At 34.1% G+C, this 26,047-nt stretch overlaps 1 protein-coding gene across 8 annotated transcripts in view; it reads left to right on the forward strand.

Annotated features, from left to right (window-relative positions):
• The first annotated feature begins 221 nt into the window (after positions 1 to 221).
• The window catches only part of TTC6 (tetratricopeptide repeat domain 6), a 49,308-nt gene continuing 23,482 nt past the window's right edge, over positions 222 to 26,047 (forward strand). For 3 of the 8 annotated variants that reach the window (XM_015865045.3, XM_085550488.1, XM_085550492.1), the window contains exons 1-12: positions 224 to 376; positions 734 to 1,607; positions 6,870 to 6,950; positions 7,767 to 7,844; positions 10,185 to 10,324; positions 13,650 to 13,859; positions 19,624 to 19,780; positions 20,256 to 20,360; positions 21,333 to 21,431; positions 22,218 to 22,280; positions 23,731 to 24,140; positions 25,559 to 26,039. In XM_015865045.3, the coding sequence (XP_015720531.2) occupies positions 1,050 to 1,607; positions 6,870 to 6,950; positions 7,767 to 7,844; positions 10,185 to 10,324; positions 13,650 to 13,859; positions 19,624 to 19,780; positions 20,256 to 20,360; positions 21,333 to 21,431; positions 22,218 to 22,280; positions 23,731 to 24,140; positions 25,559 to 26,039 (2,382 nt within the window). In that variant the 5' untranslated portion in view covers positions 224 to 376; positions 734 to 1,049. Of the gene's footprint in view, positions 377 to 726; positions 1,608 to 6,869; positions 6,951 to 7,766; positions 7,845 to 10,184; positions 10,325 to 13,649; positions 13,860 to 19,623; positions 19,781 to 20,255; positions 20,361 to 21,332; positions 21,432 to 22,217; positions 22,281 to 23,730; positions 24,141 to 25,558; positions 26,040 to 26,047 lie in introns of all 8 variants that reach the window. The other 5 variants (XM_085550486.1, XM_085550489.1, XM_085550487.1 and 2 more) reach the window with 5 other exon arrangements.

The raw sequence follows: 26,047 nt of genomic DNA on the forward strand, positions 1-26,047 counted from the left end.
AACGCTTCATGAGATCTGCACAGAGCCTATCCCGCTAATAACTGACAAAGCTATCGGTGATGGTTAACCAGGCACACGCAGCTGGGTTTATCTTTTATGCCCCAGCTGAGCCTCTGACAGCAGGAGCGCACCTGCGACTGCGTGGCGCACGCAGGTGTCCTCCCCTCCGGCAGGGGGCGCTCGCCCCCCGCTGGCCCCCGTGCCTCCCGGTTGCTCGGTTACGGAGCGCGTCCTTCCATGCGGCTGATGCGGCGTGGCTCCGTCCGCGGCGCTGGGCGGGGAGAGGCGAGCGGCGGAATTTAAGGGGCTCGGGGGCTGCGCTGTGTTTGCTGGATGTGTTTGTGGTGTCGTGACTGCTGGTGTGTCCTCGTGGGAGGTACTTTTCCTGCTGTGGGAGGAGAAGGAAGGGGGTGTTGTCGGGCCTGAGGTCACTTGTTTTTGTAGGTGGAACGCCTTTGTAGTTACTTTAGTAAGTGCAGAGCTTCAGCCTGCCTCGTTTCTTACTCTGCTGGGAGTTTCTGTGCGACTTCTGGTTTATGCTCCCAAAGGTAGCAATAATTCAGTTGTTTCCCTAGGTGGAATGGTAATAACGGTCACTGGTGCTGGGTTATATGCATCCATGGTGGTCTTGATGAAATCCATGGGGACCTCAGCAAAACGTGGACCACTTAAAAGGATTGGTTTCTGCATTAGTATATAAAGTATAAAAACTCATTTCTGTTTGAGTTTACAGGGTGCATGCTGCAGGAGAGAACTGCTGGAAAACATGAGCACTTTGAACTGAGTTATCTGGAAGAGCTGGCTGTGGTTACAGGACACCAGGCTGTATGCAGGGGATCTCAGTGGGACAGCCTGAAGATCAAATTAGCTGTAGTAACTGCTCCTAGAAATGTGAGCATGTGCAAGATTTAACACCCGGTCAATTGCACTGTTTAAAAATATTATCCTCTCCAGAGGTCAAAGAGTTCACATAAGCCTGTCATGAATATACATAAAAATATACCTGATTAATTCATTGCTGTGAAAGTAAGGATATCCTCTAAAGAAAAATGAAAAAACAAGCTTCTGGTCACAGGGTAATGAATCATAGAAACAGGACTCTGGGAGAAGACAGCGATGACAAAAATCATAGTTACTCTAAAGTTAACAGTGAAAATGTCACTCATAGCCAAGAAGGTTGCATTATAAAGCTGCCAGTAATAGCATCATTTGCAGGTACTGTTAAAAAAATTCCATCTCAGGAGCCAAGGTATTGCAGGTCAAGTTTTCACACCAATAACTCCCCGATCTTGTTAGAAAAGACAAAAGCTGTTAGTAAAGTAAAGGATAGAGACTATATGCTAGAGATGAATCCCTACAACTTACGGAGTGATAAAACAGAGAAAATAGGTCCTGTGATTAAAGATAGTGATGAGTTTGGCTCTGCAGATTTAGAGAGAAATGAAAACATTCCCAGAAAGGAAAAATTAACCAGGGAAAGCTGTAAGAAGAGAAGCAAAGAGATTTCAAAACTAAAGCAGCAAGATTTACATGTTGAATTGGAACGAGTGCTGAGAAATGGAAGCAAGCAGCCAAGTGTGAGGTCTGCTCGGGAACAGTTGGAAGAGGTAAGAGATGTGACTAGACTAGACACTTGGAAAATATATGAGAACTTCCAGCAGAGCAAACCTGAAGAGCCTACTTCCACAGCAGCATTGCCTGTGAAAGTGGTTGCAAGGTCTGTTGATGAAATAATTGCTTCCCTGCAGTCTACTTCTCCATCTTCCTCAGAACAGATGATCAAAGAACTCCCGGAGAGTGTTCTTGGCCAGAAATACAACATAAAAATGGAAGTAGGTGAACCAGAACAAGAGCAATATTTTTGTCTTAGGTAAATATTACTTTTATAGGAGTCGTATATTTTTTTTTTCCAGCTTCTACAACACAAAAGCCAGACAAAACAAATAGACAAAAATGCTAATGTACCATAGAATATTCTTCTCTGTTTCTTCTGCCAGATCTTTAATTTCCTTAAAAAGTGAAAATGAGTCAACATTAAAATCTATTAAAGCATAAACCCTTTGGTTTGAGAGTTGTATTAGTGTATGCAGTGTCCCATATACAGCTTTTTCTTTATGTTCTCCTCCCCTCCCCCCTTTTAAGATGGCATATTCCAGTCTAAGAGATGAAGAAGTGCACTAAGTATACTTGAAGCATCTTTCAGTTTGGCATAGGAAATGTCAAGAAAACAATTTCATTGCTGTAGTTAGGTAGATTGTATCAGCTGTTGTAAGATTACAATCAGAGGCACCAGTACTACACCGGTAACATCAACATCACAGAAGACTTTTCTGGGTTTTCACCAGATAGCCTCTTTTGTTATTGCTGGTTTATTTGTTAACTAGTAACTTAGACTCGCTAGTAATTTACTCTCGGATAGCTCTTTGTCTTCTCTGAGCAAGAGTAATGGTTTTGTTAGAATGAACTATTTCACAAGGGCTGAAGCTCATGTTATGAAAATGGCTATCGTACTTTGTGCATTTGTTGTGATGGGTGCTGTAGAATGAATACACCCATATAGGATCAACTACTTTTAAGCAGGAGCTGCCACTGCAAGGAATTACGAAAGACTGATGTGTCTGTTTTAGGAAATGTTTGTGATGAAAATTGTTTCCTACAGCTATTAAAATGCTACCTTTTATGATCACAGAGTATCTCAAATGGAATGCAAGTTTAGTACCTTAATGTTCCTTAGTGTGAGACTGGTTAGGTAAAAATAAAATCAGGACAAAAAGGAATGCAGAACTGGTTTAATTCAATTGTGTCTGTGAGCAGCAATAGTCTGAAACTGCATTTCTAATAGATTTATGTCCTGTGATTTGATTTACTTTTGTTCTCAGAGCTGTTTGTGTGTCTCAGGTACTCAGAATGTCTGTTACTATGTGTATTTTCTGGTGTGTATTTGGGGCTGAAATCAGGGAAGCCTTTTTTTAGCATGGCAGCACTGATATGATCCTTCTTCATTGCTTTACTCTGCTTTTAGGAGCGTAATAATTTGAGACTGTTCTCTTAAGTCTGGTTGAAGTTTGCCATCTGTTTTGGCTACAAAAACACATCAGAGGACGCTGGGAAATAAGGAAGACTAAAGAAAATCCCAGACATGGAAAACCATTAGTAATTAGTAATGCATTGCTTGTCCTGTCTTACTAATTTATAAACATGTTTTCTGTGTTATAGTAAGATTTTAAAAATCTGGCCTCTGGTGGGTCCTACTGTTCTTGATCTGAAGTTGTTTTCTGTTGCTTGTATTCAGAGCTTCTGTGCTCTGAGCTTTGAAAGTGACCTCTGGAGTACTGTGATATCTGAACATATCAATCAAACTCCAAGTAAAACAGAAGTTTAAGCTTGGTGATGACTTTCTGGTCCAGTTGTTAGTTGTTTAATGTTTGGGTTTTTTTAGATATGGATTTATGGAAAATGAAGATGAATGACACTGATACTGATTGTGCTTTTTTAATCAAAGGCATTTACACCTGGCATCTTTTTGAACTGAAGTGACCTTACAAATAGGATGAAGACTCTAGCAATTCTTTATTATTATTATGCGTGGTTTGTTTGCTTTAAATTGAGCTTCAGGACTTGTCTTCTCTAATGAAGTAAGGAATATATTATATTAAATGAAATAGAACAGAACTACTAAAATGAAAACAAGCTCTCAGAATTAAATGTGATTTTCATTCCCTAAAAAAAAAGTATTCATCTTATTTTTCATTTTGAATTAATGACTGGTTAGTATTGGTAGCTTATGCTGTTGCTGTGGAGTCTGAGCATTGTTTGTTTTTTTTCTCCACAGTGTTACAAAGAACATTACCTGGGAAATAGGATGCCAGCTTGGTGGGACATTAGTATTAGTATCCAGGAAATAGTAGCCCTATTTCCCTGGAGGAAATTGGTTATAAATAATTATTCCTACCATGTTTTCTGTTAAAAAGTGAAATGCTTATTATAATCAGAATATCATTTCCAATGCCTGGAGTCACTTTGTTGTTTTGGGGCATTTTGCTACCCATGAAGTATCTTGTTGTCAAGTTATATGTTGGATTTAGTAGCCATAGGAGGGTGTTTATATTCATTCCAGAAATACATTTTCTTGGTGTTCAGCTTTCTTAGTGATGAGTTTGCAACTCATCTTTAGCTGGCATGTTGTTTTCAGCAGATCAATTCTTTGGTATCTCAGATGAGCATGTGAAGGTGGTAACTAAAAGAAAATACATTTTCTTCTTTTCCCCTCTGGAAAAATAGAATCAGATTTGAATGCTTCTATTAAAGGATGACTATACAGTGTACTGTGCCATCAAAGAACAAACATAAAATAGACTTCTGCTTTGGTATATGTCTCTAGCTCTGCCACTACTCAACACAAAGTGAGGCCTGGTGGGGGCTTTCTCTGTAAAGTATTGGTACTCTCCCAAAAGTACAGTTTTGTTTGCTTTAGCTACAAGCAAATATAAACAAGTATTTGCTCATCACTTTATAACATCTTAAGTATTTACTGTATATGTTCTTTGTATTTCAGCTGACATGAAAATTATATGTCAGATCATGTATTTTTACTTTTTTGACTAAAACAGTAGGCAGCTGACTGCAAATATTTTTCTGAAGTGCTGAAAGGTGTCTTCTGACTTTCTTGGAAATGATTGAGACTTCAGTTGGTTTCATTTAGCTGTGTAAAAAGGTCATGAATCATGACAGTGAAGCTTTATGCTATGATTTTTCTACTGTATTATTAATTCTGTAACTGCATATTACTGATTATACTCAATAAGATTAATCATGGAAGAGCAAATGCAGTGGTATTGTCTACCCTTGCTTAAGGGAGTCGGTCTTTGGGAGTAGACATTACCAATTCTGGATTTATGTTTGATTTTTCTTCATTTTTTTTTTTTTTTTTCCTGTATTACTTCAAGTGTTGTATAACATCCTTTTTAAAAGATATACAGTTTTGGTTTTTTTTTTGTTTTTTTTTTTTTTTAAAGATATGAGAATGAGAAATGCTTAGTATATGATATACGTGTGGGAACTTCTGGAATCTAATCTGTTTCTCTCTCCAGAGCTGCCAATACAAGTAACTAATTAGAGATAATCCAATTGTGCAGTTTGTGAGATTTGTATCAACAGTCACTTTCCAGTATCCCGGTTCTTTATGCTTATTAGCATAATTACCACATAATCACCTCTGTTTGTAAGAAATGCTGCAGGCTTCATGGACTGTCTTTTTACTCTGAAGTGTAACAAAAGGAGAGGATACTCCTGATTAGATTGGTGGGATGCTGTTATGAGAACAAACTGATTTTAATCTGATAGACTGTAATTTCATAAGAGTTTCAAGATTTATCAAAGGGATACAGGATGATTACCAATGCCTGTATAAATAATCTGTGCAAGTTCACCAAGCTAAAAGAGTATTTTAGAATATTTGTATGATCACACATTTAGACTATATTTATTCTCCTGTTTATCAGGATCTTTCCTACACTAGTGCTTGCCTAGAGAGCAATCAATTGCAGTTAATGCAGAACAGGGCTATGAAAGATGTTGGATCACCAAAGACATATCAAAATGACTAAAAATGTTGCAGTGGTTTCCAGTGAATTATGAAGGTGCTTAGATCCATAAATATTTTTTTTACAATGAGGAAGAAGGCTATGGCTAGTAAAACAGTGTTATATTTTAAGGCACAATAAAATTTTCTGTCACAAATTGTCAGTGTGGAAAGAATCAGCAGAATGCTTGAGAATGGAACCACAGGAATTAAGAGTTGCCATTGTCTCAACACTCTTATTTCTGAATAGAATTGGCTTGGTTTTGATCAATATAAACACACAACCCATAGCACATATATACACAGTGCACGTTATATTAAAATACCAGAACAACATTGTGACTGAAATTCTCCCATGGAGACTGAACAAAAGAGAACACCACACCCAGCAAAGAAAAGCAGTCATGTGGCATGTACAGGAGTCTAAAAGAACATGAAGATACTGCTTGTTCATATAGTTTTGATGGTTTTGGTGAGGAAATTAACATGTAAATCTAATCTACTTATTCCGTCAGTTTTGATCCAGTCTGCTTGAGTGAAAGGGTATATGAAAGATTCTCTGAATCCATGCATTAGATAATAAATTGTGTAGGGAAAGAATTCCAGATAGGTGAGATGAAGTCTAGTTGATAGTCCGTTGTAGTCATTGCGTCTGAAAATGTTCACATTGCAAAGAAAAGGAGGATTATTTGATGTAGTTTGGAAAGATATTGCTGGATCTGTATTTTAATCTAGAATGTCTCATTTCTTTGTTTTTCCTTACCCTCACAGTTATGAAAAGTATATGTAATAGGATCTTGTTAAAAAAAATTATGCTCTGACTTTTCTGTCAAAAGTAGCTAATTCCTAGGGCTTTGGGTGAAAATCAAATCACCAATGTGTTCAATATTCTGCAATTAAGATTTTTTTTCCCATATTTATTTATTTTGCTTAAGAACTCCTTTTGTATCTTCTTAATTTTCTAATATGTGAGCAAAACAATGTTGCAACTCAGACTACACTTATTACATGTTTTGTTAAAATTAAATTGAGTATGGCATGCAAAAAAAATAAATTTTAGATTACTGGCTGGACAATGCACAAAATAAGGAATGAAATGTGTATAAGTCTTTTCAAAAGCCTAAGTTTGTTTCTGCATGTGTATGTTGATTTCAAGTATTTTTTAGTATATATATATATAATAAAGACCCAGCCTTTAATTTGTGCATGAATATTGATTGATATTGTTTTATTATTTTAGGTAGTATGAATTGCACTATGTTTTCTTTCCCTCTGGTTTGTGCTGCAGGTCCCAGTTGAATGTAAGGAAATAAAAACTGATTCTCAAGCTAGCCAGGAAGTCCTGCCAAGTTTTCACCAAGCAAGCCTGGTAACATTCTACATTATCTAGGAATGTTGAAATATAATAAGTTAATTGTACTTCTATTTGCTTGTGGAGTTGTTAAGATAGGTAGATCATATTTTAAACTGATAAAACAGGGAAGGAAAGGAAATAGTGCTTGAAAACATTTTGGAACTTCATAAATCATAAACATACTTTTTATGTCTATCCCTTTTGTGTCTTTTCCTTTTTTTTGAGGGTTTGGTTCTTCAGCTTCTGGATATGCAGATTTTCCCTTTTATTAAGCAGCACAAGGATTAGAACAGTGAACTTACAAAATATTCATTGATATTCATATGTATTAATGCCCATCACTGTATGTCTTGCATTCAAATCGTTTTTAAATTTTTACTTGTAAGCTTAGATGTTTTTGGAGATGTTGCTTAATGTTTAGAGTTGGTAACAATTTATTTGCTTTAAAGGATCTATACATATTGATATACATTTCTGATGCATGTTAATTGATATATTTTTGAAATATAATTTGTACAAGAGACTTTTTAGAAGAAATCTCTATACATATTATTATTTAGTGTCAACCATTGTTAACCTTTTCCCTATTTGTATATTAATTGTGTAAATCCAGTTCTCGATCGAAGAAATATTTGGCTTAAGGTAAAATAGGTACAGTGATCCTTGTGCTTCATAAAATGCGTGTATGATGAAAGAATAATTGAACATTTGATTAATGAATTAATGAATGTAATGTAATTATTGATGAATTATTTGTCAGGGAGCATAAAAGTGTCTTTTAAGAAAATACTGTATGTTCATTTCTTATGGATTTTCCCTTTCTCTTGAAAGACACCAGTTCAAAAAGATTCTCGAGCAGCAGAAAATGAATCTCAGCCTACAGATGAGCTGTTAACGTATAATAAGCAGGTAAGCAGGCTTAGTACTAGTGTGACATATGATTAGTTTTCTCATGCTTGAGGTTTTGATGTTTTAGAGCATACAGAGTTTTGTAAGCTGTTTTATTTATTTATTTATTACCACCTGCCACTTAAAAAAGCTCTTTTATAATACAGGTCTCCATACTGGTCTTGTAGCTTAATGTTAGAGGAAAAAATAAATTAAGGTTCATTCGGTCATATGTTGGGTTAGGCTTTTCATTATGAGATTGGGAAGATTAGAAATGAAACAGTGTATAAATAGAATCCTCATTTACATTTAACAACTGTGTGCCTTCCTGGAAAATGGCACAATGATCAACATCCTTTCGGTTATGTGATGTTTCACAAATGACAAAAGCCTTCATTTAGTATCAACTTCTTAAAGCTTTTCTAGTAAAGAACATATACCAAGTTTTTAGAGGCAGGACAAATTTGTTACAAAGACCAAAAAATGTCTTTGGCTGTATGTTGCCAGTTTTAATCATTCTGGTATCTTGAGGATACAACCTTCACGTGCTTCCTTGTGCTTCCTTCTGCTACTTCTATGTGAATGATTACTTTGCCTTAAAATTACTACATTTGGTTGTTCTTCACATAACACATTTAGCAAGAGTGGGGGATGTTTCCACTAGACAGTTTTATATGCAAATAATACTGAGTAGCCTTGGCCTAAACTCAAATAGAGGTGAATGCAAAGTTTGGTAGGGTACATTAAGACAGACAGAGGTATTGAAATGGAGGAAATAAAAGGGAACAAAATGAAAAGGGGACGAGAGAGACAGATAATGGTATCAACAAGAAATTGGACATATATTGGAGATATTGGATATATTGGAGATACTCCATATTATTGGAGAGCAGATTGTTTCTAGGTGTAATCATAATAAGACAGATCTAATCAAAATGAGAATTTTTCTAGATATGTAATGCCTTATGTCAGCTGCTTCTTCAGCTCCTTCCACTGACTGTAGATTAGCTCTGATTGTGTCTTCTCAAAAGGCATGGAGAAAGGCAGAGAGAGAGAGTGGTAGTCATACCCTTAGCAGCCCAGAACAGTAGCGACCAATTTTCCTCATCAGTTTTAGGATAACTAAGAACCTGTTCTGAAGTGCTGAAGGATGTGGGGTACTCTGAGAGTGAGTTACAGGAAGATAACAAACTCCACATCATTCCTGGTGCTGTGTTTTGTGTTGGAGCTACAGTGAATGTGAAGTAAAACCCTTGATGGTCTGAGCAGTTCCAGTTGACAGGCATTCTTCTACAGCCAAGGATTTGCTTGTGGAAGCATAATAATTTTTGTTAGATTAGATTGCTACTGCTGAAGAGCATGAATGAAAACAGTAAATTAAAAGAATTGTTCTAAATTAGAAACAATGTTCTTTTGATGTTGTCCTTCCAATATTTGTCTGTCAATAGGTCAAAATATTTTCTGATCATTCATACTGTCTGTTCTTGACTTTATATAATTAACAATGATGCTTGCCATAGGTAGCTGCAAGAAATTTATCTGCAATCATACCCTTGTATATATAGAACTGTTGGTTACAGAAATAGGTGCTAAATGATGTGTAAACAATATACAATACAATGTCAATGTTATGTCATGTAATTTCTATACTATCTGAAAATATACTAAAATTACATATTCTAAGATGTACTGTTGGCCAATAGAGCACTGCCCCAGTTAGTTAAACAGCACTGGGGTACTGTGGTGGTTTTTAGACAGTATTATTTTGGGCAACATGCCACTCCTGTAATGCTCTAGCAGTGCTGTTGTAACAACATCCATCAAATGTATGTTTAGTTCACTTTCCAAGATAGGCACTTGGGAAGATAAACATCATTTGGTTCTACTTAACGTAAGTACTGCAGAATTTAAATGTGTTTTTCACAGTGTTCTGTTTCTGTCTTTCATTGTTATGATTATAGCTTTTAATTTTCTTGAACTTGCTTTGCTGCATTATGTATGGTAACTTTTCAGTGAAGTTCAGATGAATCCTTTTTACTGGTTGCAGTCAGTATGTTTTATGAAGATGTTTAACAGCATGCAGGAAACAGAGTTGTCAAATGCTTGAGGCTGGAAGGGACTTCTGTTTCTTCTATACTCTGATGGCTCCCAGCATATTCTGAAGTTTTTGAAGCTCAACTTTATGAATCTGCTCAGTGACAGTAGTTATATGCTACTCTTGTTTAACTGAATTTTGTTTTCTATTAGTCAGGGTTTCTTGTGTACTGTTGCTTCTTGTTCTTCTCTGGAGTGGGTATGAAAATATCTGTATAGCTTACAGTCTATAACACTGTGTTTATCTTTTGCTTGTGAACATCTTAGGCTTCATCCACAGATGTGCTATGGGTGGAAGGAAAAGCGATATCAAAAATTAAACCAGATGAGATTCAGAAAGATCTACGAGAGGAACGCAACTTGCAACAGTGTTTGTCTTTCCTGCCCACTCAAGCTTCAAATGTCAAGTAATACTTTAATCTTACTTCATTATAATGAAATTGATATTGGAAATGTGTTGAGTTATAAATATATACAATGGCAGATAAGTTTGGAGAGGAAATAATGCCATCTCCCTAAGTCTGGATCTGAAACATCCAATTCTGAGCAAGTTATCATCTAACTATCAAGTTTAGTGTAGTGGTTTGTTTGCTACTTATCTCCTTGCAGTGGATCTGGTTTACAGTTTTTAAAATCTAGAGGGCCTGCTCATTCTTGCTGTATGCAGATGGAACTTCTCTTGACTGCAGCAGAGACTGAAGTTGCTTATTCAGGGGTTGAATTTGTCCATACAATTCCAAGCGTAATCTAATCAAAATAATTAAAAACAAACAATGGAAAATACCACAAATTTAATATAAGCAATGCCAGCTGTAAGTCATCATCTTTAAATAGAGAAGATGTATTAAAAATTCATTATCTTGAATTTGTATTACAGTCAGTGCTTGTCAGAAATTCAGGAGATTTTACACAGAGCAGTAATTTAAGGACAACTGCTTATTACCTTGCTGTTGTCATAGGTGGCTTCTGTCATTCTCTAGTAGGAGTGCAGATTACAAAAGTAGTATAGCCTGTGTCCTGATTTAACTGATCCTGTCTGTCCCATGTTGAGTGAGACTCCTCAATTTTATGGCGTTCACTACTAATAAGATCTTTATGGCTAGCTTTGCTTAGATACTATAAGTTGCTTCTTCACTTCTTTCTTTTTTGAGGTTTAAAAAAAAAAAAAAAAAGAGCTAGAGAAGCAGCTTTAATTATTAGCTTTTGTTGTTCTTAAGGTCCTGAATGGTCTATTGGATACAGAAGAGAGCCTTTTTATGGGAGGTCTGAAGTTTGTAAATGGATAATACTTTCAATTAAGTAGCTGAGAATAGTCATGGGAAAAGAATGCTTAAGTTTATGAAACAGTCAAATTGGCATTTAAGTGACCCTTTGCATGCCATTGCTTATCTGCATTGCTTAAAGATCATTTGGTTAGCGAGATTATATATTAAAACAAATAGTGACAACAGACAATGAGTGTTTTACCTTCAATAAATACTTACTGTCAGATTATCAATGGTGCAGAAACTGCGTGATTTTCTAAAAAACCTGTATTTAGTGCATTAAATGAAGGGTAATGTAGGCCACACACGTAGTATTGTTTCTTCATGTCCACTTTTTCAAAGAATGATAAATAGTCTGTTTTAAGAGTGTGCGTTGTAAAAACACTCACCTTTACCTGCGGCATGCCCCGAATATTTTAGTTTACATTCATAAAGCATTCAGTTAGTTAATTCAATGAAATGATCCACTTCTGTAAAAGAAAATTAATTATACTGCCATTAAGATATTAAAAATTAAGATATTGGAAATTAAAACCTGTTTGAATGATAAATTTCAGAATTTATGTGAAAGGGTTCCCAGATGACTTTAATTTTGCTTACTTTTGTTTACATATTTTACTCCAACTGTTCAAAGTTGAATTGTTTGCCGACTTTTATTTTTAAATGCACATGTATTGATCTGCAGAGAAAGTGAACTGTTAGGGAATCTTGAAGTAAAATATTTCATCTTAGGTCTTCTTTCTTCAGTTAAAAAGTATAGTGAAATATTTCTTTTTTATTTTAAATTAGCATGATCTACTTCTTAAAGCATTGATCTGTTTTTACACACTGAAACAATTGCTTGTTTTCATTTGTGCTGTGAAATGTATGAATTTAGCTTCAAAAATAAAACACACACTAATCATTTTCACAATATGGAATTGCTGTAAGTCTTAAATTCTAATTAGTATTATGTATTCTGTATTGCTTTTCCAACTGGATATTTCATTTTAAATATTTAACCTTAAAATTGTATTCAATTCCTGTTCCCATTTAGGAAAAAGAATCACAAATTTGAGTGGAGGCTTTGGATTGTAGTTTATGGTGTAAATGTCCTGTTGAAGCATGAAGTGGCTTTATTCAATACATTATTTCTATATGTTACATATATTGCATTAAACGAATAATGGCTTGACAAAAAATATTTTAAAATTTTAATTAAAACTAAAAGGTTATTTCATTGCTACTCGTTTATATCTTGCTGTCATGTGCCTGTAAATATCAGGACTCAGATGATTGTAATATAACTGATATGGTGATCTCTTAATTGCAAGTCAAATTGCTGTTCTATTGTGCTATTTTTTGTCCATTTTCTTTATGTATTGTTTCTTTAAACTTTTTTTTTACTGTTGTTGCTCTTCAGGAACGGTAAGTACATTAAAAAAATTTATATTAACTTGAGTATATGTTGCAAGATTCAATTGGTCTTGTATGAACTACAAAGTAGGGGAAAAATACTAATTCCCCTTTCATAATCTCTTTATTAAAAAAAGACAGTTATTAATAAAATAGACAAGTTGTTGGAGGACTTAAGGGAAAAAAAATAGAAAAAAGTTGTAGCTGAAAGCTAATCGGTATAATTTCAAAGTGGATTTTTAACAGTTTTCATTTAAGATTTTCTGTTAAATATGCTGCTATTTATGAACTTTAAAGTAGTGTGTATTTGGGGAGGCATTTCAAGGCTTGGATATTTTTTCTATTCTGTTTTTCACATTGTAGCTGTCTGCACCTTTAGATACTTATTAACTTTGTAGAGTTCATACAGTAGCTGCAGACTGTTTTTAGAGCTTGATCCATGGCCTGTAGAAGTCAATAGACTTTCATCACTTTTAGCTCAACTTAGATTGGTGGGTTAAATAGTAGATTTTTTTTTTAAGTTATTAACTTTTTAAAGATATCAAAGGTACTGTGTTTCCTCTAAAATCAACAGCTGAATTGAATCATTAGTGATAGCATATATAAAAAAAACCCTACAACTCTTAATTCCTAGATTTAAGAATATTTATGTGGTATTCAGTCATGAGAGAGAACGCACAGATGAATGTACGTGTTACACTTAATGTTCATTCAAATACCCAGTTTAAGCTGGAAATGTATGCTACTTAGATAATTTAAGATTTCAAGGCTGACAGCATGAAAGCTCTACTTCGGGAAATTAATGTTGACTACTGCAGTTATTCTTTAAAGTTAAGATTATCATTTACGTTTTTGCTTTTACGTGTGGGTCCCCTCACTGCAACCCCTACTCCAGATGATATTAACTCTGTTTTCAGTAGAAGTCACCTGGATTACCAGGTAACTTATGCCAAGTATTTATTTTAGCAATTTATATCCTATGGTCTGTGATGTCACACTGTAATGTTTAGATAAGTTGCATACTTTTACAGTTCAGAGAATGGTTATTAAGGCTTTTTTCCCCCCTTTGCAGACATCAAAATAATCAAAGCATTCATCATCTGTGTACGGCTTTTCCTGGTTTTATGTTGCCTCCGTATCTACAAATGGCTTCGAGAATTTATCATACTTCAGACAGAAGAGGTCACAATATCTTGTTTACGGCAGAGGATATAGATAACAGGCAGAAAGAATCAATATATTCTGAATATATTTACTTGAAAGAACTAGCTGAATGGAAAAGGTATGAACTTATTATTGATGTTACTATGATTTAATTTTGTAAATTAAGGGATTATATTTTGAAAAATAACTTAGTGGTGTTTCAGTATTTAGTAGTTTTGCAGAAGTGGCAAATAAAAAGGCTTATTTTTTTCTTAACCTTGTTTGTAAGATATGCTTTAAATTATACAGCTGAAAGGTCTTAAGTCTTATCCTGCATGGAAAATAAAAGGTGGTGTTAATTTTTAAGAATAAAGGTCACTTTATACATAAACTTTAATGTGTTGCAGTTTATGTTATTAATCTGAGCTTTTATATTTAGCTCTACTAAAGAGAGGTCCCACTGAAATCATAAGCAATGTTGAGCAAATGAAGTAGGTTTCCTATGAATGTAAAATACTGCAAGAGTAGAAGGTATGAAATATACAGTCACTAACCTTTTATCATATGGATAATCTTAGTGATCCTGATTCTTCAAGCACTTAGCATTAGCATCAAGCATAACTTTAATTTAATGTAGTTTTTCTGTGTTCAACACACACAAAGTTAAGCACATGTTATACTACTTGGATAGGCCTGTGGTCAACAATACTAATTGCATATGTAGGAGGTACTTATGATAACTGCATTACCTTATATTTGACTGAATTCCTAAATCCTTATTTCTTTTCTTAACATATTTTATGCTAAAATAATGTGAAATAAGAGTAAATAACACAAAGAATATTCATTTTTCACCCCATATTATTTCAGTTACCTTTTTTCCTTTTTCTGTGTCTTTCTGGACAAAGATCTTAAATCTAGAACCTTTACACTCAAATTTTTCCTGAAGATTTTTGACTGACAATTTGCAACTAAAGGTTTCTATACTGCACCAGCTCCAGAAATATAAAATCATTGCTTGTAAAGTCTGTAGTGATCTAAAGAACGATAGAGAGGTAAATAAGGATAAGAACAGGTCAGTTTTACAGGGCAATTTGTGTAGCTTGTTAACTTGGGCTCCCTTGAAAAGCGTGCATTTTAGTGCAGCCAAATGCAAGGTCATAAGGCTAGGAATAGGGAATAGGAGTCATTGTTTATAGGAGCGGAGATTGTATACTGAAAAGCAGTAATTTTGAGAAGAGCTTTGCACTCTTGAAAGGTAAGTAACTGAAGATGGCTACGTAATAGTCTCAAGCCTTCAAGTATGTACATCAAAATGTGTCTCCTCCATTTTAAATAACGTAGAAAATGTTTTGGGGTTGGAAATGTTGTTCCAGGTAAGTGCTCTTACAACTGAGGCAATCATGCCACCACTTGTTTTTTCTCCTGGCTACATGATTTTTGCATTCTTTTCTGCTCAGCAGCACAACTTCCTGCACCCAGAACAGTCAAATCATGTCATGGTGAGTAAGGTCTGAATCCTCAGATAAGCAATGAATTCTCATATCCGGGCTCTGTGCTTCAATAGCAAATTGTCACAAAGAGATGGAAATTGTCAATTGTTGCTTTTTTTTTTCTTTTTTTTTTTTTTTTCTCTCCCATTGACTCTTGGAAAAGGAAAATGAAATGGTGAGAAATTTCTGCCTGCAGTCTCTAAGGAGTCTAAGTTTAGGAAAGGGGCTATAGATTTCCTGTAGGTGCCTGCCATTCTTCCATGTGCAGGTTTGTAGGAATGCTGTGTACTTAGCAGAGACTTCCAAATGCTGTTCTTGACGAGTAAGCAGAAATCTGGGTTCCTGTCTGTGGCCTCTCTTTTACTTGGATGCCTGTTCTGTATGAAGACACTTAAAAGATCATTGTGTTGGTCTTAATGTAAGAAATAAGAGATGCTTTTAATTTATTACCTATGTGGCATAGTTTCTGTTGCAAGAGAATTTGCTAAGTGAAAACTTAACAGGCTCAGTAGCTGAGGCTTCATTCTAGACAAATTTGAGAGTAGCCGTAAGATTTCAGTGTACAGCAGTGGAAAAAGTACCTTTTGAACTATTCAGTAATTGCAGCTTTTAAATTGAGACTTAATTTCTTTGAGTCATATCCTGAGTTTCCTTGAGTGAACTGAGTTTTTAATGCAGGAACACTAATGAAATTGTGTTATCGCTGTTGTTTAGAGGATGGCTTTGTCATAATGTTTCTTTTACCATAAAATCTGAATCCATAAAACTGTTGTGTGAAAGCTTTTAGATCTTAAATTCTTTTGATGCAGTCAAGATTGTCCCAATCATCAAGCACAGCATTATTTCATATTAGGCCCTGATCTTTCCAATTGGTTTGTGTCAGCTTTTGCTGGAATGGCTAGTAGCCTGGCCATTAATTGTTTTGCAGGTCATGGGGAAATAGCCTTTAAGGAAATTCTGAGAAAATAAACTGATGTCTGTAGTGATCTGTTGTCAGGCATGGGAGGCAATTTAATTGTGGGCAAAAAGGTGTTCATAAAGGGAGAAAACAAAACCCTTAGGAAGGCAGTGATAGAGTCAGAAGTTGTGTAGAAACAGCAGTTGGCACAGCTTTACTAATTTAGAGATAACAGATGAAGGAAGATCTTTGAGAGCTTTGAAAGCAGAGGAGCATCTCTTGTTTGAATTAGCACTCTTTTTTTGTTACTTCAAAGAATAGCATTCAAAGCAAGGAGCTATAACCTTTGCAGTAGCACTTTGAATGAACAAGAACAGAACAACAAAATGAGTGAATAGAACAAGGTGGTGCTTATCTGTGTTATACAGATGCTGCAGAACTGAGATATGATATTAGATACTGCCTTCTAGCTTTTTAGGGAGATTAAAAGAAGACTTTAACTTCGGAATGTTGTGAATGTTACCTGTTGCGTGATGGGGCTGCTCATCATAATGATGAAAGCAAGTAGTGGGGAAAACATGAGAATTGCAAAGGCTCATATGATCCTTGAACTTCAGGTTTGTTGAGCTAACATTGGCATCTCTAGGAAGTAGGTAGTCTGATATTTTTGTTGGGGCAGAATAGTTATGAATCATACTGATTCATTACTTTGGAGAGGCAACTTGTACAAGGTGTTTATTTGTACGTTTGATTGGGAATAGAGGAAGTGGGTAGAGGATAGGATACTTTAATATAAAGAGATGGGAATGAAACTAAGAACTGCAGAAGCTATAGGAAGATGGGGGCTTGAAGGAGAAAATGGTTTTGTTTTCAAGGGGTAGGTGATTAGTGAAGGATGAACCTGAGCCTTGTGTGTCAGAAGAAAGGTTTCAGTGGAGATCTACATTCCCACAGATGAGAAGTTTTAAAAGATGCCTGTTTTCTTTAAAAAAACAAAAATCAAGTCCTTACTCAAATTTGTTTGATCCAGAAAAACTAGAAAACTAAACTCTTTGGAGCACTGCCATCTAGTGGCATAATCTGCCACAAACTATTACTATTAAGAACTGTTTCATTTATGTGAGCTTTGCATGTAACAGGTATAATTTATACGGTACTAATTTGAGTTTATTTAGACTGCTCACATCTATTGCTGATCGATTCTTGGCACTTGTCTAATTTCATGAATACAAATAACCTAATTGGGAATAAGCATGATTTCTATGTGTTTGATAGTAAAATTCAAATGACTTTGTCAAGCAAGCTTACAATGGTAAGATTTTTTTATAGTGGATCAGATTAATAAAGTAATAGTTAGTTTGCTTTCAAGCCTTATCTTCATTGTGGAAAAACATCTGGAGGCTTATAAAACAACAAACTTTTCATTCACTAATTCATTCATGCTACTATTCAAGCAACATGCTACTAGAAAGCCATGAAGACTTAAGAGTGAGAATATATGTTTATGAATATCATATATGGATGGTCAAATCTATTCCTGGCAGAAATTTTGCCAATATTTTAACATGATTTTTAGTTTCACCTTATCTTTGTTAAAATCCCTTCAGCCAGGAATGCTTCGATATCCTAGAAATGTTATGATTGAATTTTTATTTATTAACCAACAGGTGGAATAGGAGTATTATTAGAATTTATTATTAGTGCATTGTGCTTTCCCTCATGTTGTTTCTGTCTTCTAGAAATGAGAAGCCTGAATATTGTTTCACGTTAACTCACAATTTATTACTTGATAGAAACTCAGTGAATTGAGAACTGTTTATGACAAGTGCCTTAATAGAGTGACAACTCTTACCTTGTTCATTTAAGATGGTCAAATGCTGAAGAATCTTTTGATTTGTTTTATACCTTTCTCTATCTTGTATTACATCTTGACATACCTTTTATACAGACTCTCACCTTGAAGAGTCAGAACCACCAAGTACTTAAATGTAAACAAAAACTAGGAAGGCCAGACACTTGCCAAAAGTTAGACTTTCAGTTCATAGTTTACAAGAAATGGGTCTTTTTTCAAAGCTTCCACTTCAAGAGAGGAACATTCCAGAAAGAGTTCAAGAAGTACTTTCAGGTCTACAGTCTTTCTCTGCACTAGTACTGCATTTTAAAGATTCCTTTTCAACATGGGGTTGTACTTCACAGGCATTTTGTTTGCTAAATCAAATGGCTGGTTCTGAGTTATACTGAGACCTCCCAGCCACTCCCTTTTACAGTGTTTTGATAAGTCCTAGATTAAATGCAGCACATTTCTATTTTAAGTGAGAATGAAGCCCACTGCAGCAGATATACACCTGACAGTGGCATTACAAGTAGCAGGAATCAAACACTTTAATTCCACAAAAATACAAGGAAACTTCATTATTTAGTGTTTATAAAGTACCCCAAGCCTGATTAACACCAGTAGATGTCAGTGTTGGCATATGCCAACATGTTAAGAAAAATTGTATTTATATCATAAGCACTTTATTATATACAGTTTTCATACATATACTTAATTATATTTTCTTGTACCTCTGTACATATAATAATAGGTGAAATGTTTAATATATTTTGTGTTTGTAAGATCTATATAAGTGACAACAGAAGTAATTCTTGTACTGTCAAACAACAAGAATAGCTAAATATGCAGATGCATTTTCTACTATCTGATAGGTAAATATATTTGTTGTCATTTTTTACATAAATCCTGTAAAAGACATGTTTAAGTGATGAATGGCATTAGATCTGAAATAGTGATTACTGCTGTTCTCTAAAATAGTTTTACTAGTTTGTTAGGAGCAATAAGTTCTTCAGATCTAAATTTGGCTTTTCAGGTGCCAGGAGCAAAGGAAATAAAGATAAGTTATAGGATTATATACGCTTATGGACATATGTAAATAAATGAGTTACTTTGTGTTGTTTAAGTGTTCACTATTTTTGAAACTGAAGCATTGATAGGAAATTAAGATGTGTAATTTCTTACTGCAGTGACTTTCTAAAGTGAAATCTTTTTTTCAAGGTGATTGCCACAGGTAAGTTTATTTAAAATAATAAAGGGCAAGCAAACAGTCAGAATCCTGTCCCAAAGTAATCACAAAAAATACTGCTCAAAACCAGCACAACATTCCTGCTGAAATAATTTCTCTTGGGCATTCAAGTACTGTGGTTATGGTCAGATATACTTAAATTGTGTATTTGTCATAGGTGAAAATGCACTTCATACTCAGAGGTTACTGCTAAATTGTGACTTCATTTACAAGTAATGTACACCATAGACCTAATTATGAATGTCTTAAATTAGAGGCCTAGCAGCAGGTTCCTTGCATATGTTATTTCAACCTTCAGTTCTTTCCTTTTGAAAAAATAAAAGCTTTTCTAGTTTGATTAGAAATTACCTACTTTTCTGTTTTACCATTTTCAAACCTGACAGCATCCAAATAATTTAAATAATCTTATATTAATCTTATATGTTGCTGCAGAATTTGTTTTGAAGGAGTTCCTGCTTCAGAACTGTTTCAGAATAATCAGAAAGATGGGATTCATTTTCTTCCACGTCATACATCAGCAGCTCTAGCTGAGTGCCAAAAAGCTGATTATAGTCTTAATAAAGCACAACTTCAACTGGTAGGAGAGAAAGTAAGAAATAATTTTAATTATTATGTCACATAGTTATGCAATTCTGTAAGTGAAGCACAATATTTTGGAAATATTTTTTAGTTATTCTGATGCGTGAAACATCTACAAGAAAAACATAAACTTTACATTTGACAAGATGCAGTATAATGATGTTTAAGGCCTTTATTGATGGAGAGTGTTATTCTAAAATCTCATGACTCAGTTCTTAATTTGTCCTCTAATAATATTTTGCTAGTGTGCTATTAACAAATAAAACTACTAAAACTACAAACCATGTCATTCTTTCAGGTGGCAGAGCCCTGTAACTCACTAAATTTCATTGTATTTGATGCACTTTAAAGTGTTTTCTATTACAAAATAATGTACAAGACCATATTTTATTACCTAATAAAATTATTAGGTGATAAGGACTCAATACTGACAGTAATAAACTTAATTTTTATCAGTTGATAACTGATTTCCATTTGTTCTGAAGGTTTCTCTTTATCCAGAAGCATTGAAAATGTTTTGGGCTCCCATTCCACCAAAGTTCTTTGCTCCTATTTCTTCTATGAAGGATATTTTATTTCCTAAATATGAGGTAAATATTCTAAAAACATACCTTTTGCAAAAATATTTGATTTTCTAATGTTATATTTAATAAATGTAGTAGTTATGTATTGTACTGCTACTTTAGTAATGCTTCACTATTTATAAGTATGGTATGTAACTCAATGTACAGTTTGTATTAATATACACTAAATAGTATTTAATTTCCATTTTGACAATAAGAAAGTTTTTTGGTAGTAGTTAAGAATAACTACTGATTGCTACTCTATATTGCTTATTAGCATTCAACATAAATGTAAAAATATTTTTACACAGGCTTTCTTCTGCTGTACTGGCTCTGATATGTATCAAAATTTAATAACGTTACATTATCTAACAAAGTCTATTTTATAAGTTGCCAATGTTTTTGAAGTTTGAAATTTCTTGAATGTAAAATCTTCTGTCTGGTTATGTTCAGCCATTCATATGAAAGCCCATGCCTACTGGATGCTCATATTCATGGTACACTGCAACTTCCAATGGCAAAGGTTACAGAAAAAACAGTCTCTCACAACCAATTCACACCCCCGTGCAAGATGCATAGCACATCTATGTCTGGATTAATTAACAGCAGGAATAAACCTGATATTATTTCCTATTTCCTAGCCTTACTGCTACCTGAAATGAAAGCTGTGTTAATGTTATTATACGGACTGCCATGAGCTGACATAAATTATCAAGGCTACAGATAAAAACTTTAGAGAATGAGGTAGCAATAACTGTTTGTTTCAGGTTATATGCCCCTTTTGCACCATGTCATTCTTAATCATATTAAATAATGTTCCACTGCCTGTCCTTCAGAAACTTAAGATAAATGGCTTCTGTGATGTTGATCTTGACCATCATATCTCTTTAGCTTAAATATGCAATAGGCTTGAATTCTCTGTTACTATCGTATGGTTTCTGTAGCTGACAAATAATAATGATTTATGTACTTAAACATGCAAATATATTCATATTTCAGAGCAATGTTATTGAAGATATAACTTATGAAGACTTTTTAATTTCTGATGAAGAAGAGTTGGAAACTCAGCGAGCTGATCTTGATTTCTGTGATTTACTGGTGTGTGTCACGTTATTTTTTTTTGAGTGCAGTTAAGCTTAGCAAAACAATTCTGAGTTTGATGTCATAAAGCAATATATTATTACATATAGTTGACTGCTAAAAACTATGCAAATGAACAGTATTTAAATTTGATTCATTTTTGAGTATATGGCAAATACTAAATTTCATGTTTTAGAACCCAAGATGGTTCTTAGTTGCATTTGGGGTAGGAGTTATAATGTAAATATAATGTAAATAAGAGATTTCCGGGGTGCACAACAGGAAAGATTACTGGATGTTCCACTAGATACAGCCATCTAAAAACCAGCAAGAGTCAAGGAGGAGAACAGGGGAAGAAGAATATTTCCAAGTATGCAAATTTTTTAATGTAGAATTTCTCCAAAGGTACTATTAATGTTAAAGGATAGTCAAGAAATTCTGTGGTGGTTTGTAGGTAAGAACTACAAATGTAAGTTGTAGTGAGAGTCTGTCCGTTTATAAAATTGTGATAATCTTAAATGCCTTTGGTCTTTAGAGGCAATGCTATAATGAGAGACATAGGTTTCACAGAGAGCCTGAAGCACCAGACAATGCTATTCACTTCAAAGTGCTAACTCTTTGTGAACATTTAAATAAATGAATCTGAGAGACAGAAGTAGGTAAAAGCTAACCCAGATCCCACAGGACAGTCTTTCCTTACCAAAGGATGTGAGATTCAACTGAGTATTTGTATATCTGAAACAACTAAAACTTGGTTTATTATATTATGATACAATTTAATTTCATTTCTTGTTTTACTTATAGGAAGAAAGTGTGCTGAGAAGATGCCAGTCCTTCTCACATTTTTCTGACAGTGAAAACTCAAAGGTATTTTATATTTACTTTTATTTGTTCCCAAACTGTGGTTTTCTATTTGTAGAAAAAATTCTTACACTGAACTAAACTGAACTTAATATTTTCATATTCAATGCAAAAATGAGCACTTCAATTATCTTTTTCAAGTGGATTGGTTAAATTAAGCCTTTCAGTTTCCCAATTGGAGGACATAGCTTTGTAATGAGAACCTTAAATTAACTTTGCAGTTGGAAAACAGTAAGTGAGAAGAGTCTTATCATACTGAAGTTTGGTGAACCAGTAAAGATTTGCAGTATCTGGTCCTTGGTTTCAGATATACAACAGTGTCAACATTAAGTTTACAATCAAGTGATGTGTTCTTCTAAAATGTTTATTGAAGTAATGTTAGATGTTTCATGAAATATATAAAACTGCAATAAATTGCACACATTTTACACCTCTGTGACAAGGACTTTATATAGCTAGTGTTCAATTGAGAAAAGTGGTTTTAAGTAAGAATTTGCAGTCTATGTTTAAAACTTCTGTATAGTCCATGAAAACCTGCTTAAGGTGTTATGACCATTTTATTTTTAAGAGGAATAGGAATCATGGTAGCAGTTCAAACTGTGTGCAAAATAATAGATTGAGTAACTTAAACACAGTGTCTGCAGTTTGAACTGAGCACTGATGATTTTTAAAACATCAGAGTTTCCTGTTCAAATACAAGTAGTCTTGTTGAATGCTTCATTTGTTTTTTCAGATTGTCAAATGCTTTCTTTCCTCTCTAACTTTCAGGCAGTGAATATGAAATTGCATTTCAATTTCTTTGATGAATTTATGTTATGCCTCATTATATAGAGTAAGACAAGTGAAATGAGATTAACTAAAAGAGTAGGATGCAATACGCTTTTAAATTGCAGGTGTTAAGTAATGACTAATTACAAGTTAAACACCAGATCATAACAATTATTCTTTTTTTTTTTTTTTGTCAGATGATTTGGGTACTGGGACACAAAATATAAGGGCACCTAATTCAACTCAGATCATAACTGTGTTTCTAGGCAGTACAATTGTATTTCTGAACATTATGGTTGTCCCATCTTTTGTTCTGATGTTACGAATATCTCTGTTCATCTATTTTTAATGTCACCATCAGAGGTGTACATTTTTCATTTTAAAATTTCTGTTCCTACAGGGAAGGGGGTATCTACTTCAAATTTCTCATGATAGCATTCTAGAGAAAATTAAACTTAGACCTACATGAGCTTAATGCTCATGTCTTTGTTTTGATGCATATCTGAAGGTGTGTAGCTCTTTTGTCTCATTCAATACTATGCCTTTTTCAAGCATAGTACCCCTGTTGCTTTTTTCTTTATAATTCCATTCAAAATGAAATCCAGTCTATTCAAACTAAGTAAATGTGGTACATAAATATTAATTCAAATGAACATTTAAATGTTTATTATTATTTATTTATTTAAAGGAGATACATTTGATTAAAAGATCAGCCTCTGCTCCAGAGATAACTGCTTTCAAACATGAAACTACATTAAAGATGCCAGCTAACTTCAAAACCAGCATGGCGGAGTTGGAGTTTATGAAGCAACAAATAGCTAAGCCAAAAGTTGAGATAAAGACTGCAAAAAGCTCCCCTGCCAAGCATCCTTTGAATCAAATCTGTGATGATTGCCACTCAAAGAAGACAAATGCACCAGTGGAAAAAATGCCTACTTTGACTGGACAAGAGGATAGTGAGAATGCTGAAGTTGCAAAGAGAGCTCAAAAGGCTGAAAATAAAAATGAAAAGAAGAAGAAATCAAAGAAAGCAATAAATCCTAGAAAATTAGAAGCTGTGATTAAGAAATTAAATCAACCTTCAAGAATCCTCAAAAGGTTTTCTTTACTGTTTTGCCATTTTAAAGAATGCATTTTAATTTATATTATCTACTTACAGGTTCTATCTATTTGCATATAAACTATTCTCTAAAACATTGCTCTAGTGAATGCTTTTTTATTTGGTTATTCATTTATTATTATTTATTTAGTTATGTTACTATAGTTATGTTTAGTTATTTAGTTATTATATGGGTTACCTTAAAAAATGTACAAGCTGTAGTTTTGTTTTTAGCAGAATGATACTTTTAAAATACAGATGTTTAAAATGTAAGCTCAAAAAACCTCCCAAAGGTTTTTTCATTTTGTGTGCAGTCATGCTATGTGTTCCCAGTGTAACTTATATTGATGCTGAGGCCTGGCCCTTCAGGCCAGTTTTCACATTCATGTCCTTTATTTGCCTTTTCATCTTTCTGTATGTTTATTGTTAAGAAAATCAATATACTGAAACTACTGCAACATATGCTGCTATAATAAGAGGAAAATAAGAGAGATAGTGGCCTTTTTCTAAAGTTCTATTTTAGACAACAACTATACTGTACTAAGTATTTCAGATCAGTTGCTTTAACTCATGGGGGTTTCATTTTTCTATTATTTTACGTATTAATACTCAAGATTGCTTTACTTTTCCTTCAGTTTCCCTTTTTCTCAGTGGGATCTCCAAATTTAAAGTATTACTGCAAATAAATATATCACTTATGTAAAAATTACTTAGTAGTCTTTCCCAGTATTTCATTCTGTGTTAGCAAGGCTAGTGTTCTTTGTGAAAAATATTAAGTGTTTCTGTTAAAGATTTGTTTCTATTACTTTGAGGTCCCAAGCTGATGTTGATTGTGATCCTTTGTGGAGGCTCTTCTTAGCAGAAACAAGTTTTCTCAGCTTATAATTTTGGAATTGTCCTTTCAGGTTCATGTGGTGGTGTTGTAGTTGTTCAACTGTGATAGCTAATTCTTATATTTTCATATCCTTCTTCAAATATCATCCACATATACATATGATACAATATAACATAGTACATATATTATTATAGGTATTATATACAATACAATATAAAATATAGCTATCTGTATCATATATGTTTATTGTATTCATCCATCTAGGACTTGTAATCAACATATTTAACCAAACTGAAGTATTGTCCTTTCTTAAATTTAGAGTTGTCATTGTAAATTGAAGTTAGAAAGTTTTGGGAGAATTGAGCATGAAATTCCAAATAAGCACTGAACTACTTGGGATCACAAGTTATTCAGGATTCTGCTTACCTCGTAACTTCAACAATATTCTTTATAACTCATTGATGTTAAAAAGTTGTCATTATTAACATATTGTCAACTCTTGTTAATTGTTGTCTGGCAGAATGTAATTTAATATTGCTAATATAGCTGGAAATATTAATTTTGATACATTTTTTTCCTTAGGTCTGTGTCTCTAGGAAGACTCCTTATTCATAATAAATTCATTATCAAGGTGTCTCCAGCAATCAAACTATATCAGAGCCCAAGCATTCCTTGTTTGTTGGATTTTGAAAAGTTTGCTGAAGTGAGGGGTGGAATTCCAAAAGAAACCTCTGCTCGTGCATGGGTCAGTGGAATCTGGAGATGCTGGCTTGATGAAACATTCCCTGATAGGACTGTTCCCGAGGAGGAAACTGAATTGCTAAAAGGAGCTAAGGCATTGGGCTCTCAAGTAACAAATCTACAGATAGAATTAGTTGACTCAATGCAGCCTGTTCTGCTTGAGGGTGCAGCATATACTACTGAGGATTTAGAAGAAGAAGTAAGAAGATTGACTGATTTAATAGAAAAGGTTGAGCGTCCTTCAGCTTTTCAGTATTGCAGGCGTGGAGCAATACGAAGAAAGTTAGGCAAGCTAAAATCAGCTATGGATGACTTGGAAAAAGTAAGCTT

This window comes from Coturnix japonica, chromosome 5 (genome assembly GCF_054131305.1).
Source record: "Coturnix japonica strain WE chromosome 5, WE-NBRP24, whole genome shotgun sequence".
In the NCBI taxonomy this organism is placed as follows: domain Eukaryota; kingdom Metazoa; phylum Chordata; class Aves; order Galliformes; family Phasianidae; genus Coturnix; species Coturnix japonica.